Source organism: Ursus maritimus, assembly GCF_017311325.1.
Source record: "Ursus maritimus isolate PB19 chromosome X unlocalized genomic scaffold, ASM1731132v1 scaffold_X1, whole genome shotgun sequence".
NCBI classification, from domain to species: domain Eukaryota; kingdom Metazoa; phylum Chordata; class Mammalia; order Carnivora; family Ursidae; genus Ursus; species Ursus maritimus.
The window spans coordinates 21,037,227-21,051,855 of record NW_024423319.1 but is presented as its reverse complement, the minus strand read 5'-3'; the positions used below and the strand labels follow the sequence as shown (position 1 = coordinate 21,051,855).

Sequence of the window (14,629 nt, the reverse complement as noted above, 5' to 3'; positions counted from 1 at the left end):
TGGATCATCGCTTTGCACGTGTTTCCAGGAAAGCGTCCTCCTGCCCACGTGGCCTGCTTTGTCCTCCCACCCAGAGCAAATGGGGCACTAAGGCATTCGGGCCATGGGAATAGCAATGACTTCTGGACTTTCTGAGGGGTCACATGGATGGCACTCGAGCTTGTCCTTTCTCTTTGAAGGTATGCGATGAGACTGAAGAACTTTGCGAGCCCCTTGGCTTCGGACGGGGACAAAAAGCTGGCCGTATTATGGTAAGTCTCCTGGAGGCTATGAAGAAGCCGCTGAAATGTCACAGAAGGATTTGAGAACTCCAGATCGACTTAAGCTGCTTACCCCAGATCATTATTCTTGTTTTCCATTAAACTATTAAAGGATAACTAATGGATTTCTTCAGTCGCTGACTAAACATTTACTCTCCTAATTTATACCCTTATCAAGATGGGATTTTAATGCTCACCCCTTCTCTTTGAGAAATGTTTCTTGTTTTACTTCTGTTCCTCAGGAACCGTAGGGGAGGGGGCGCACACTGTGAATCAGCATTTCGTTGCCAGGGTGTAGCTCTCCCAGGGCACGGGCATTAACATAACCCTCTCCTCCTCGCCCCAGCTACAGATGTTTATCGCTTCTCTACTTGCGGATGTTCAAGCTGAAGAAGGACCATGCTATGAAGTACTCCAGATCACTGATGGAATATTTTAAGGTAATCCTTACTTTGTATAATTTATAAGTACTGGGTGAATACAATCACTAATGAGACATGGCAAGCATGTTATTAAATGTCAAGGTTGTTGCTGCCACGGGCTTCATCTCCGTCATCCCAGCCGGCCATGGCCCTCCCTCCTCTCCCTCCTCCGGAGCTCAGCAGAGAGCTCAGGTTTGGTTTGATTCCAGGAACAGAAGGTGCAGTAGTGCAATCCCCTGATTATCTTCTGGACTGACCAAATGGCCCTTGGTATCTTCCCGGTTGCAGTCAGGGGAATGATACCTTCTTCCCCCCCCCCCTGCACCGTGGGGACCCACCAGGGGACACAGACTGACTGTGGCTGTGGCCAGTCTCCTGTGAAGGCAGCAGCCAGTCCAGAAATTTCTCAACAGTGGGGGAAGTCACTGCGGGCACCCTGGGCGCTGGGGGGATAGCCATTGCCATAGGAGCCCTTCGGCCATGGGCAGTGTCGGGGTATGGTGGTTGCCCTCTAAAACAACTGATCGAAAAATAAATTGAAAAAATAAAATAAAATAAAATACACTACAATAAAACAACGGATTGCTCTGCTTACCAAAAAAACTAGCACACAAACAACAAACAAACAAATAAATAAATAAATCCATGGTCTAGGCAACTGGAGATTTTAATTGCAAACAAGAAAGAAAGAAAGAAAGAAAGAGATTAATTTCAACTGTAAAAAGAATGCCAAAATTTGGGAACGAGCCCAGATGAAAACTGCAAGCCACTGAAGGGTCACAGGCTTGATGGTCTGAGCTTCTGCTTCATTTGCCCCCAGCACTGGTCATGATTTAGATTTGAGAAGGCTCAAGGCTCCTGTTGGTCAGGTCTTAAAGGAAAAGGATGATTAGTTGTTTTATTATTATTATTATTATATTATTATTATTATTATTATCATCTCTGCCAAGTGCTTGAGACTGCTTGACTGAATTGCACCAAAGCAGTTGTCTGAAATGAATCAAACCATGACCCTCGCATTGGTCTCCCAGACACCGTGAGCGGCAGTGCACAGCTGCATGAGGACGCCGACTGGGCTGGGAAAAAGAGCACGTTCGCCAGCTCTTCGTGGTGTGGCCACGATGCCATAAAGCTGGTGCTCCTGTCGGTGACGTGTCAAATACAACAGCTGCCCATCCTCCGCTATGTCAACGGTCCCCACCTATGCTGTAGAAAGGCGGTTCTCGAACCTGAGTGGGCATCTGGATGCCCTGGAGAGCTCGTGAACCCCGAGTCCTGGGCCCCACCCCCAAGTCTGATACTGGAGGTCCGGGACAGGGCCCGAGAGCTGGCGCACGCGAGCAGCTGCTGCTGCTGCTGGTCTTGTGCTTATGCTTTGAGAGCCACAGCTCTAGTATGTGTCCTCTTTGGCCTGTTCTTTGTGGCTTTCAGGGCACCACAAAAATGCCAAACAGATGTTAAGTAACTCACTCTTCTGGCAGCATGCTGAGCTGCTTTTAGATTAAAAACTGGGGTTTGCAGAATGCCCTTAGGCGTGGGGCTCTGGGCTCCCGAGAAGTGTTGCCTGCTCACTGGGCTCCTGAAAATGCCTGGCTCTCCCTAGCACCCCATTTGTAAAGGGGCCTGGGCCCGAACCCAACAGGCAGGGAAGGAGCATAACCTTGGTCTTTGCAGTTGAAAAAGCCACCCTGAGTCAGGCTCAGTGCCCTGGGGGGTCCTGGTCCTGTGCACTTTGGGCTCTGACCTGGTGACGTCATTATGGTGAGCTGGACCGCTGTCCTAATGTGGTGGTGCTGAGTGCTCCCCAAGGGTGTGGCCCCCCCAAATGCAGGAGGCCAACTTTTGAACCAGCCCAGCTCCATTCATGAGGGTCCAAGAATCCTTAGCGGTCCATGGCAATGCAGCCCTGGACCAGTTGCATTGCTAAACAGGAATTTGCATGTAAAGATAGCAAATCAAGGTGATTCATGACCAAACAAACCACAAGACACTGCTCAGTCCTGGCACATTCCTGGGATGTCAGAAATTACAGCCCACGTTGCATCCCAGGGAAAAAGTTTGCCATGGGAGCTAAAGGTGAAAAGCTTGCCAGTATTCTGAAGAGCTTGTTTTGCAGAATAAATTTCAGATGAGGATAATTAAGCCACTTCTTGGAGAACTGAGTCTGATTTCACTGGGCCTTTTAGTATATAAGATCTTTCATCAAGTGACTTGCATGGTCCTGATTGGAGCCCGCTAATTATCCTACCCAGCTATTTTCATCGAGTGTGCGTCGTGGTGTGCTGACGTACGCTTACATCCCAGCTCTGCTAACGGAACAGGAGGCGTCCCGAAATGCTGCAATCAATATTAATGTACTCGAAATCACACTTCCATCTGTTTCTGAATTAATAAAACACAAAATAGATGTCCTTATTTCCCTCTCTCTCTCTCTCTTTTTTAGCAAAATGCTTCAAAAGTCGCTCAGATACCATCTCCCTGGGTAGGCAATGGAAAGTAAGTATCTTATAAAAATTGCTTTTTCAGAAACTCAGGGATTTAAGAGACCCCAAATATTTTGTATTGACAACTCAGGCGTGAAGGTCAATTCTGAGACTACAATAATTTTTGTGCACACGAAATTCTGGTCAGGTTTCAGCTAATGGCAGGACAGAAAAGTTTAACATGATGTGATTCCAGATTTCTTTAACTATTTGATCTTTAAGCCAAATTATGGCCATAAAAGTATCTGTTAATGAGATGGCAAGCACCATGCCATTTCAAGGGAGGCAGGGCAAAGTTAACTCCACGGCAGTGATTTTTCAATGATTCACTTGGTAATGAAAGACCAATGAAATATTCATTGATACATAGTAAGTGCCGTTTAATAAAACCAAAGGCATAATAGTGTTGAGAATGTGAAGGCACTTAGTCAGCCAATTATCTGAGCCTTCATGGTGATTTTTATATTAATACTAAAACACCCTGACCTAAAATACATAAAAGCATCCATTCTACTGCTGATCNNCATGTTTCTCCAGCTGTAAAAGGAAAGGGCTGGACCCCTTGGCATCTGAGGCCCCTGTGGTGAGATGTTCCTGCTAAGGGGGAGATTTAGAAGCCCAATTCCGTCTGGGCCACGAACTGGCTCTGCACCTGCCCTTCCGTGCTTTAGCATCGGTGTGCCCTCTGATTCCAGTCCCTCCCTCACCGCCCCAGGCCCACTTGCCACCAGCAGTGGGAAGGGAAACTCCATGACTGCGGACCGAGGCTTTGGCAAAGAGCTGCTTTTTCCATTTCTCATCATTTCAAAATTCTTGTGTCTCTGGTCCATAGGCTTTCTTCCAGAGTATTAGAGTCTCCTCTGCCACTTTATAAATATCTACAAAGCAGTGGGACAAGAGCCCTACTTTGAGATCATAACAACATTCAGGGTGAGGAAACAGATCCATTAAAACCTCAGTATTAACTCAATTACTGTACTGAAAGGAAGTACCGTTTACATTGTTGATTAAGTCTTACTTTTCTATTGACGAACAAAAGCAGAAGAATGCTTCTCTCTGGAAGCTGAGAAAATAAAAATAACCATTGAAAGGCCCAGAGAAAGCTATTTTCTCTGAGCACAGAGTAGAGCAAGGGCAAATTCAGGTAAGCAACCATTAAAGGATTCCTGGGAATTTTTTTTTTTTAATTCTGAAACGAAAGAACTCGAACACATCCTAAGCTTGTTAAGTCACATTAAAAGCCTCCTGAAAGGATGTTTCAGGCAGCTTCTGTGTGAAGAAAGCACACTCCCTTTGGTAGGCCAGAGAGCTTTTGAATGAAGCAATTCCAAATGGTCACCCAGGGGTTACCTCCCATTCGTTCAGCAAACACTTCCGGCGCATTTCCATACGAGGGGCTGGGGGCACAGCTGAATCACACAGTCCAGTGGAGGGAGGTGACAGATGTGCAACGTTCTATGGAAGCCCAAGAGAGGATGAGCTTGGGCCTCCCTAGATGGTCAGGGAGGGCATCTTCTATGCAAGCGAGACCATAGCTTGCTGTCCCCAACACTCGAGGGTGGCCGGCATCACACAGGGCTCCAAAGGGCACCTTCCAGAAGCAGCAACCCCTGACCATGAGGGCTGGGGGAGAAAATTGTGAAGAATCAGTTGGAAAAAGGAGAACAACAATCTGCTTAGTACCGAGCAGGGATTGGCAAACTTCTTCTGAGGCTTCAAGGTAACATCTGAGCACCGTGCTTGGCACACGGTAACACACACCACTTGAGCCGGAGAGCGTACACTGCCCCCCCCGACCTAGAACTCCCACAGCTCTTGGTGTATACTTCCCCTTGGGCACCTATTCTAGCTTGTCAGAAACTCGTGGGTCTGCTCCCCTACTAGAACGTTCGCTCTTCCCAATCAGGGGCCGTTCATTCTTTCATTTGCTACCTATTTACTGAGTGTGGACTATGGATAAGACACTTTGCCAGGCACTTGATAGACACGCCTCCATCCTTATGCTCTACATTGTTCTCCCGCCCTCTCCAGAGCCTCTTCTATGTAGTGGATACTAAATAATAACAGAGGGATGGTTGGAAAACCGTTCATTCATTTATTTAACTAACATTCATTAAGTACATAGTATGTGCACCCAGGTACTGTCCTAGATGCTGGGTATGGACATAGAAATCCCTGCCCTCCTCGAGGTCACATTCTGTTGGTGAGAAACAGCAAAAATTATGGGGTTTGCTAAATGGTGGTAAAGGTCATAGAACAAATGGAAACCAGGAAGGGGGATAGAAAGCTCGGCTGGGGATCGTGTGGGGAGCAGGACACCCATCTTGAATTGGGGACGTTAGAGAAGGGTGGTGGAGAGCAGTCCATGTTGATACCTGGGGGAAGTGCATTCCAAGCAGAGGGACAGCCACCACCTTCCAAAGTGGGGCATGCCTAACGAGTCTGACAAACAGCAAGGGGCGAGTGCGGCTGAGAGGTGGATTGGACCAGTGTGCTAATGGTGACAGCAGTGGGCAGTGTGTGCCCACGTGTGCGTCCTCATTTGCATGTGCCATGAAGGTATGAAGAGAAAGACAAGATCTACAAGTAGACCCACAGAAAGAAAACAGGACAAGGAACACCAAGCTGTGTGAAGAGCCAAGTGGGAGTTGGAGGCCCCCCGAGATGAGCACCGCATCGCACCCTTGTAGCCAGAGTCACAGTTCCTTAGGCAGGTTGGAATTCTTTCATCAGTACAATGTGGCCTGCAGATACGCTCATTGGGAGGTCACTCCTAGAGCCTCGTGTGAGATCCGCCCCATGCCCTAGCTCCCCTGGCCCCCACTATTGATTATTTACAAGAAAGTAGGCAGTAAGAGGCAAAGAAAGCCTTTCGATGAGCACTTCGGTGTCATAAACTAAAAAGGCCTTTTCAAGATACACAGAGTAAACAGAGGTGATGTGTTTCCCCTTGTGACTTCCGGACATGATTGGAAATCACTGAATCCAACCTTTTCTTCCAGTCAAGGAAAGGCTCAGCAAGGGGAAGGGACATGCCCAGGAGCACACAGCAATTTAGGGTAGGGCCAGAGTTAGAATTCAGGTCTCCCAGCACGACATGGTTCCCCTTTTAACATTTAAGACACCTGACAGCTTTGTGATTTTTCTCTAGCAATTACTAGTGAGGACATACTCTTTTCTTGCCTTAAATTGGCATCTAAGAGTTAATGACCACTACTTGGAGAAAAGAAAATAGCATTTGCAAGCAACCACAACAAAGAAATCCAGCTTTCACCGCCTGGTTTGTTGTGTTTTGTGTTTTGGGTGGCTTTTTTTTTTTTTTGTCATTAGTTAACCCTTCTGTGCTTAGGCTCCTTAGCTTGGACATCTATCTCCCCGCTCCACCCCTGCCTTGAGAATAAATCTTTCCATCAAGAAGTGTCTCAGAAATTATAAACAGAGCAAGAAAACCTTCACACCCTCTCACAGACAAATGCAGAGCGAGTGTGAGGATCCCCTTTTCCCCTCATACTAGAACATACCAGAAGATACACTGTGTTTCCAGAAATGCACCAAAGCTCTCACAGGGCCTGGCACAGGCCGCGTGAGTCTCGAGGCAAGCATATCCATTTGAGTCGCTCCTGAATTGAGTTAGCAGTACTCCAGCCATTGCCCCAAATCCTGCGTGTGCGGTGCCCATGAGGGAGCACATCGGCTCTGCGAGCACGGGTCGGCTCTGAGGAACACAGCCACCCTGGAAATCTTGAGTTGCCAGCAGCCACAGCTGGGAACGCTGAGGGGGGTGAGGGGCTGCCTTGATGATCTGCGGGGGTTGTCTGGAGGAGTGAGGAGGAGTCCCAAACCCAGCTTTCGCCATTTCTTCTACTTCCCCAAAATGTTCTATAGTACATTCCCCAAAATGTTCAAAGTGGCGCATTGGGGCCCCACTGGGCAGCCGTTCGAAGTCTCGCTGAAGGAGGATAGGAAGACTGAGGGTGTGTCAGGCCTTGCTCACGTGCACGGGAAGCCACCCAGCCCTCCCTGCTATGTGTGACTGCAGGGGGCTCCTTGTTGCTGACGTTAAAGAATTGCACCAAAATCTGTATCCAGACCTTGGTTCTGCCCAGAGTAGGACCCACAGAGACTTCTCTTCATAAACAGCGTGTGGGTGAACGGTCAGCAGTTAGCCAGTTCTGTCGCATGTCTTCGAGAATCTTAGAGAGATATTCAGAATCTTCCTTTTTCTGGCTTCCCTAATACTGCTCCTTGGGGGACTTTCAAGAATTGCACTTTGTTTATTGTGGTGACTGTATCTGGAGCAAATTGTCATCGTGGTTTCCACAAAACACTTTGATAATAGCCCAATATTGCACATCAAGCCTTTCCTAGCTGCCAGTAGCCATTCTGGCTGCAGGTAGAGAAATCATCACAGCTCTGAGCTGTTTCGTTCTCTGAAACATCACAATACTCGTGATAAATTTTCAAAATAAGAGCTACCTGTGTGGATAGACTGAACGCAAGAGGAAGAGTCACCCAGCTCTCTCTGCTGTCTTAAAACGAAAGAAGCAATACGGATGGAGTCACCAGGGGTTGTCAGAGGTGGTGAGACACCAGTGTCAACTGAGTTAGGAAAGGAGAAGCCTGGCTCATTCTAGAGCCCGGCCCCATAGCCCTGTGCGGCCTGGTCAGACAAGGCCGGAATGCAGTGATAATAAGTGAGCTCTTTCTACTCTGGGGCCTCTAGAGAAATCTAACGTGTTGGCAGAAGGATGTCCTACAGGACGTCCCCTGAGAGCAAACTTCACCGCGCTTGGCCTTCAGACATGCTCACCACGCTAGACCTCAGGAGACAGTGACATTCTCGTGAGGTCTCAGCATGGGGGGGAGGCCTAGAAGGCCGGGGTCACTCTTTGCAGCCAGCCTCACCAGGCCTGTCTCTTCCCCTTCCCCCAGGAACACTCCATCCCCGGTGTCTCTCAACAACGTCTCTCCCATCAACGCAGTGGGCAGCTGTAACAACGGCCCGGTGACCATCCCCCAGCGCATTCACCACATGGCCGCCAGCCATGTCAACATCACCAGCAACGTGCTACGGGGCTACGAACACTGGGACATGGCCGACAAACTGACAAGAGAGAACAAAGGTATGCTCACCTGCTCTGCCCACGTTCATGGAACATGAAGCGCTTGAGTTTCCCGTGGTGCCCTTATCCTTCTGTCTCTCTGATTTCCAGGGTGTAGAGGAGGAAAGGGGGGGTTCACTCAGGGCGGACACAGTGACCAGTTTTTTTGCTGGGAGAGTGAACAAGGCCTGGGATTTTTTTTTCTCCTTCAAATGCTTAAATTAATCTGAACTGTGATGTGTTGGAAAATGACCGTTTCATATTTCCACTCGATGGTAAGGATGGGCCCTGAGAAACAGAGGCAAAGGAAAAAAGAATGATTTGCAAATGAATTAACATCCCATTGGCCTCTGTTGTCCACTTTCATCTTTGGGGGGGTTGTGTTGTTTTCTCTTGTTTTGGAGAGGTGGGGTTGAACTGAAGGCCTGCTACCTTCATTACAGCCCTGGGCTCTGGGAGCACGCGGTAACACGGCTCATGTTCAGAGGCAAAGGCCAAAGCTCAGAGGGTGTTTTTCCCACCCTGACGGCTGGGGTGAAGGAGCGTGGTCCTGTTCGTGGGAACACAGGGGGTTTGCTGCAGAACAAATGCAGGCAGGACCCTGCTTCACCGGAGAGTGAGTCAGTGCTCCCTGGCAGCTCCTGCCGCCATCTGTGACCCTGGCCGTCGCCTAGCTTCACAGGGAAGCCTCGCCGTCCGGATGAGGGTGGGGCGCACAGACGGGCTACACTCGCCCTGGCACGCTCAGCTTGCCCGGTTCTGGCGCGGCAGTCATACACAGTCAAGGTGGGGCCTGGCGTGGGCCTTCAGGAATCGGCTAGCGAAGGGCTGCCCGGCAGTTTAGACCAGCGGGACTGTCTGGCCTGGAACCAGGAGGCATGTGCGCCCTGCGGCCTGGGGGCCGCTGCTGGGCCTCGAGGTGGTGCGGGGCGCATGGAGTCATGGGTGTGGGTGCCACGAGGTCCCGGGCAGCCACGGAGCTTCCCGGGAAGCGGGTTGGGGCTGCGGGGCACGTACAGGCAGATGGGGGTTCTGTGCCTTTGACCAAAACCAACTTACCGGCCCCCTGACTCGAGCCTTCTCCCAAGCCCCAGTGTCCTCACAGCCCTGGCGGCTGCCCTTTCCTTCCTGCTCTGGGGCGGTTCTCTCTAGCGCCTGCCTACCGATCGGGATCGGGGCACGGACTTCCCCTTGCTTCTCCCTACTCCCCATGACTCCTGCGGGGCTGCGTGTGTGGAGAGACAGCCCCACCGAGGTAGGAAGGGTGCAGATTCTGAAGACTGAGTGTTTAAGTTGGAATCCTGCCTGGGTCAGGTGGTGCTGGGCAACCTCAGGCAAGTTACGTAAATCTCTGAGCCGCTTCCTAGCTTCCATTTCTGTAATAGACAGAATAATGTCTGGAGCCGCTAGCATAAAATAGCAGGTTTGAGGTAGAAAGGCGGCAAATATTTGTTCTCTTACTCCATGTTATTATGAATCTCTGTAACTCCAAGATTCTGTGGCCATCAGAGCACATTCCATAATCTGAGACTTCGACTCACAGCCCGGCTATAAATTTACACTGACCCCTGGGACTATTCGCACGTATCGGTTACACCGGTTAACTGGAAAGAAATCGGGCCACAATTTCTACGTACCAGATACTATACTATTTGCCCTATCATTTGTTGCCTCGTTTGTCCCTGTTTTGTAGATAAGTGAGGCAAGGTTAAGAAACTCACCCTTGACATCATAGCTCCTAACACTGGACGCAGGAATTGAATCTAGAACTGCGTGATTCCGGAAGCTGAACTCTAAACCACTGGGCTACACTGCCCATCTAGAGAGCGAGATTAGTAAGAGGCCCTCCGAGATCTTCAGTGAGCTCCCGCCCTCACTTACCTGAGTGATGGACATTTCTTCACTTCTCTACTTCTCTAAGCTTCTGAAAATCCAAAGACAACTGGTCCAGATGGCCAGGCCCATCCAAAAGTTCTAGAATTGCAAGTGAAAGCATAAGCACCTTAAGACTTGCATGTCTACCTCCACTTTTCTCTCTTACTTTGTATTGGTAACTGGAGGGCAGTTCAATATTTATGGATTTCCATCATAATTGCATCCATTCTCAAAATCTGTTCAAGTAGTTCCTTCTAAATTAACCGCAGAACTTTCCAGGAGCGATGTGGTGGCTGTGCTGATATTGAAGGGAAATGGAGCTAATCTTATCCTTAGCCCAGTGTGTCAGGAGTTGTTAAGCTCCCTGCCTAATAGTGAATCAGAAACTCTGCTTAGAGACAGAGAGCCTGTCCCCATCTGTCTTGTCCACATAGAGTTGGGGGACCAAGGAACTTCCCATTGGGTTGGTACTCTGCATCCCACTGGGGACAACCATGTCCTTGCACTTCCCCGCCCCGCTCCGTGCCTGCCGCCCGTGCAGCTGCGGATGGCTTCTGGCAGAGACTCTGGTGCTAAAATCGGCCAACTCGGGTGATGCCGCACTCTGGCCTGTGCTCTAGAAGCTCCGTTCCCTACCTCCCCAGCTGCTTACTCAAAGCTGCTATTAAAATGGTGACCTGGGGGGGCGCCTGGGGGGCTCAACTGGTTAAGTGTCTGCCTTCAGCTCAGGTCATGATCCCAAGGGCCTGGGATAGAGTCCCGCTTGGGGCTCTCTGCTCAGCCAGGAGCCTGCTTTTCCCTCTGCCCCTCCCCCCTGCTCGTGATCTCTCCCTCTCTCTCATGCTCTCTCTCTCAAATAAGTAAGTAAGGTCTTTAAAATCTTTAAGTAAAATCTTTAAAAAAAATAAAATTTAGGGGCACCTGGGTGGCACAGCAGTTAAGCGTCTGCCTTCGGCTCAGGCATTCTGGGATCGAGCCCCACATCAGGCTCCTCCGCTATGAGCCTGCTTCTTCCTCTCCCACTCCCCCTGCTTGTGTTCCCTCTCTCGCTGGCTGTCTCTGTCTCTGTCGAATAAATAAATAAAATCTTTAAAAAATAAAAAAATAAATAAATAAATAAATAAAATTAAAATTTTAAAATTTTAAAAATTTTTTAAAACTGGCGACCTGGGTATCTAGTTCGGAATGCCCCAGCGGGCCGTGCACAGAACACCCAGGGGGCGACCTGGCTCACGTGCGGCTCACGTTCATTCCGCAGGGACTTGGTCCTTTCGCATTCCTCTTAATATTGGGTTACATAAGAAAGTTTTTCAGATGCCAAAAATAATTTAGTCCTTTACCGGCAGAAATTACTTTGAGCACATAGTACAGGTTTAAAAGTATCACATAATCAAATGAAGTCGATACCTAGAGAAGGAGCCCATATGTTACGCATAACGGGAAGAAGCGGTGCACTGTTGAGTGAAATACCATCCGCTGGCCAATCAAGCGTGTGCAGCCTCCTGTCCCCTTGAACATGGCCTTCAGCGCCGCCCCCGCCGCCAGACTCCTCCCCGCTGAGCGGGGCAAGTGCGGGCCGCAAGGCTGCGGCTGCGTCCTCTGTAGGGAGCGCACAAAGAGGCCGCCTGGGAGCCCTCTCCTAACCAAGGTCAGCGTGGTGGCAGACAAATAAAGGCAGACGTGGAAAGGGGACGCCTAGAGACTTTTCTAGACATCAGATAGTCTTTTCCACATACCTCCCGCCCCACTCGAAAGCAGACGAAAACTCCAGCCCCAGTGCTTAGCCGTGTGGCCTCGGCACTGCCCCTTTTCCACATCAGCTGGAGGGGGATCAGCCTGGGTAGTCTTACCGTCCACGTCCTTGGAGGCCAGGAGGGAGTTGTTAACGACAGATATTTGCAGGTCATTTCCCTTCCCTAAAGGAACTGGTAATAAGACTTACCGAATCAGATGCCTTCTAGACGTTTATTTAGCGTTAGATGCTGATGGCTATAATTGCTGTCCAGGTTCACTGGCTATGGCTGCAGCATGCCGAGAAAAATCAGTAAACTCAGTTCATTTAGACAAAGGGAAAAGAGAATACTTTCAGGTCAGTAACACATACAATGGCAACAGCTCGATACCCTATTGACGGTTGCTCCCTACCATTTTGTGTATATGGGCCTCTTTCTAAATATAAATTTATAATACCTAAAAATACAAATTCTCTATGTAATATTAAAATATATTCAAATACATTTTATTTTACATATGTAATTTATGTGTATATTTTAATATATATAAACGTTATGCATCTTTATTATACGAACATATACAAATATATAGACAACTACATTTTTATATATAATGTTGTGATGTGTGTGTGTGCGCGCACACTTCACAAACCTCCACAGGATTAGAACATCTGAGAGAATATATAGTGATTTGAAAAAACTGACTATGAATTAACAGATCTACATGAATTTGTGTCTTATTAATCACAGTAACACAAACAGTATTGACGCCGTAGAGTTTTTGAATCTACCTAACGATTAAAGTCGTAGTGCCTCCCATACATATGGAGCTTCAGTCCCCTAGCACATAGTCTATAAATTTTTGTTGAATGAATGAATAAACAATGAAAACCTTCCCAACGTCCGTGTCGTCGCGGGAAGGCAGCTTAAGCAATCTGGTGCGTATTTCCGTGATGATATCCAAAGGCCTGACCGAGGTCTGCCCTGATTTTCAGAATTCTTCGGCGATCTGGACACACTGATGGGACCCCTGACCCAGCACAGCAGCATGACCAATCTCGTCCGCTACGTTCGCCAGGGACTGTGTTGGCTGCGCATCGATGCCCATTTGTTGTAGTGGGCACATCCCCATCTCCAGCATCACCACCCATCACTCTACCTCTGCCAGAGCACCAACGGTCACTGGTGGAACTCCACTCATTTGGGAAAGTTCTCTTTGCTTATGTTTGTTTTTACGCTTCTTTTGATATCTGTGAAAAGCAGAAGTCATTGTAAGTGGACACTACAACTTGAGAGCAGTATATGTTTTATTACTTAGTCATTTTTCAGTATTTTATATGCATTTCTCAGATCCCACCATCCTTTTGTGCTTGATACAATGACACAGTCCCTACAGTATTGTTTTAAGTCCACACTACCCAAAACAAAGAATGGGAAGTACTAGTGATGATAACAGGTTCCTGAGAAACGAAACGAGATGTCTTACATATATATATATATGAACTTAGACACAAAGGACCTACAAAGATTCAAATTTTCCACAATAGCCATTCCCCAAACTGTACTCTTATGTCCAGAAAAGAACGCATTTCAGAATCCATTGTTAAACTTTGGTGGTTCCCACAGACTCCGTCTCCAGGTGAGAAGTTTCATTGTCAAAACCCACTGGTTACATGTTGTAGCCACATCGTAAAATCAAGAGTATTAAGAAAACAAACAAACATAGCAATGCCACTCTTAAAACAATGCTATGGCATACAACCAGAGGACTTTCTTGCTGGCATCCCTTCCCTGATGCCCTATTTTTAAAATTTGAATGAGATGAAGTGGCAACATTTATTTCGACAACTTTAAGGCATCGGCTGGCATTAAATGTTTTTGAACTCCCCGATCTGAAGCATAAATCCTCACCTGGGGTTCTCTTTGTGTAAAGCTCTCCTTTTGAGGGGCAGTTAAGTGGGTGCACACCCTAGGAGCCAAAATACTGCCCTCCAGGATTAGAGATGAGAGATTAGGAGAGGTCTGGAAATGTCCAAGGAACTCATACCTCTGCCTCTTTGGCAGTTGGTAGGCAGGTCTGTTACCGGCAGGATATTTTTATTGTATTTTGCTCAAATCTCTGGAAACAAAAGTCAAATTATCACTACCTAGGAGTTAGAATATACAGTTTGCTTCCAATTATAATCCACATTTTCTAGTTCACAGTGTTTCTCCTCCTCCTCTTTTTTCTCCTCCTCTTCTTCCTCCTCCTCTTCCCCTTCTTCCTCCTCCTCTTTTCTCTTCTCCTTCTTCTTCTTCTTCTTCTTCTTCTTCTTCTTCTTCTTCTTCTTCTTCTTCTTTCTTCTTCTTCTTCTTTTCTTTGATCTTTCTTTACCTTTTTTTGGGCTCATTAGCTTTTGACTGAAATACAGATATCACTGATTTTATTCAAGCCTATATTAGCATGAATCATTTCCATGAACATTCCAGAGAAAACTCCAAACTCTCTAAGTAGTGGCTAGCCCTTTAATGAAAAATGAGTCTTGGGGTAACGCTTCACCCTAGGGTGCTTTGAAAGAACCCTGAAGATTGGGAACAGCTCACCTAATTTGGAGACATTTCCACATCACTTGTAACTATCCCCACCCCTTCTGATCCTCCACATTCATTTTATGTCCCCAAACATCACCATGTAAATATCATCTTTGGTGTTCCATCTCATCAGAAGAATCCCCCACCTGTAGTCAGCACTATTGATACGTTAGTTCTTTATAA

At 47.8% G+C, this 14,629-nt stretch overlaps 1 protein-coding gene across 1 annotated transcript in view; it reads left to right on the top strand.

Moving 5' to 3' along the window:
- Positions 1–13,135, top strand: part of AFF2 (AF4/FMR2 family member 2) — a gene marked incomplete at its 5' end in the record, with an annotated part of 301,462 nt that extends 288,327 nt beyond the window's left edge. Inside the window, 3 exons of the mRNA XM_040628214.1 lie at positions 3,126–3,178; positions 8,098–8,288; positions 12,871–13,135. Of these exons, the coding sequence (XP_040484148.1) occupies positions 3,126–3,178; positions 8,098–8,288; positions 12,871–12,992 (366 nt within the window). The remainder of the gene's footprint in view (positions 1–3,125; positions 3,179–8,097; positions 8,289–12,870) is intronic.
- Between the last annotated feature and the right edge of the window lie 1,494 nt (positions 13,136–14,629).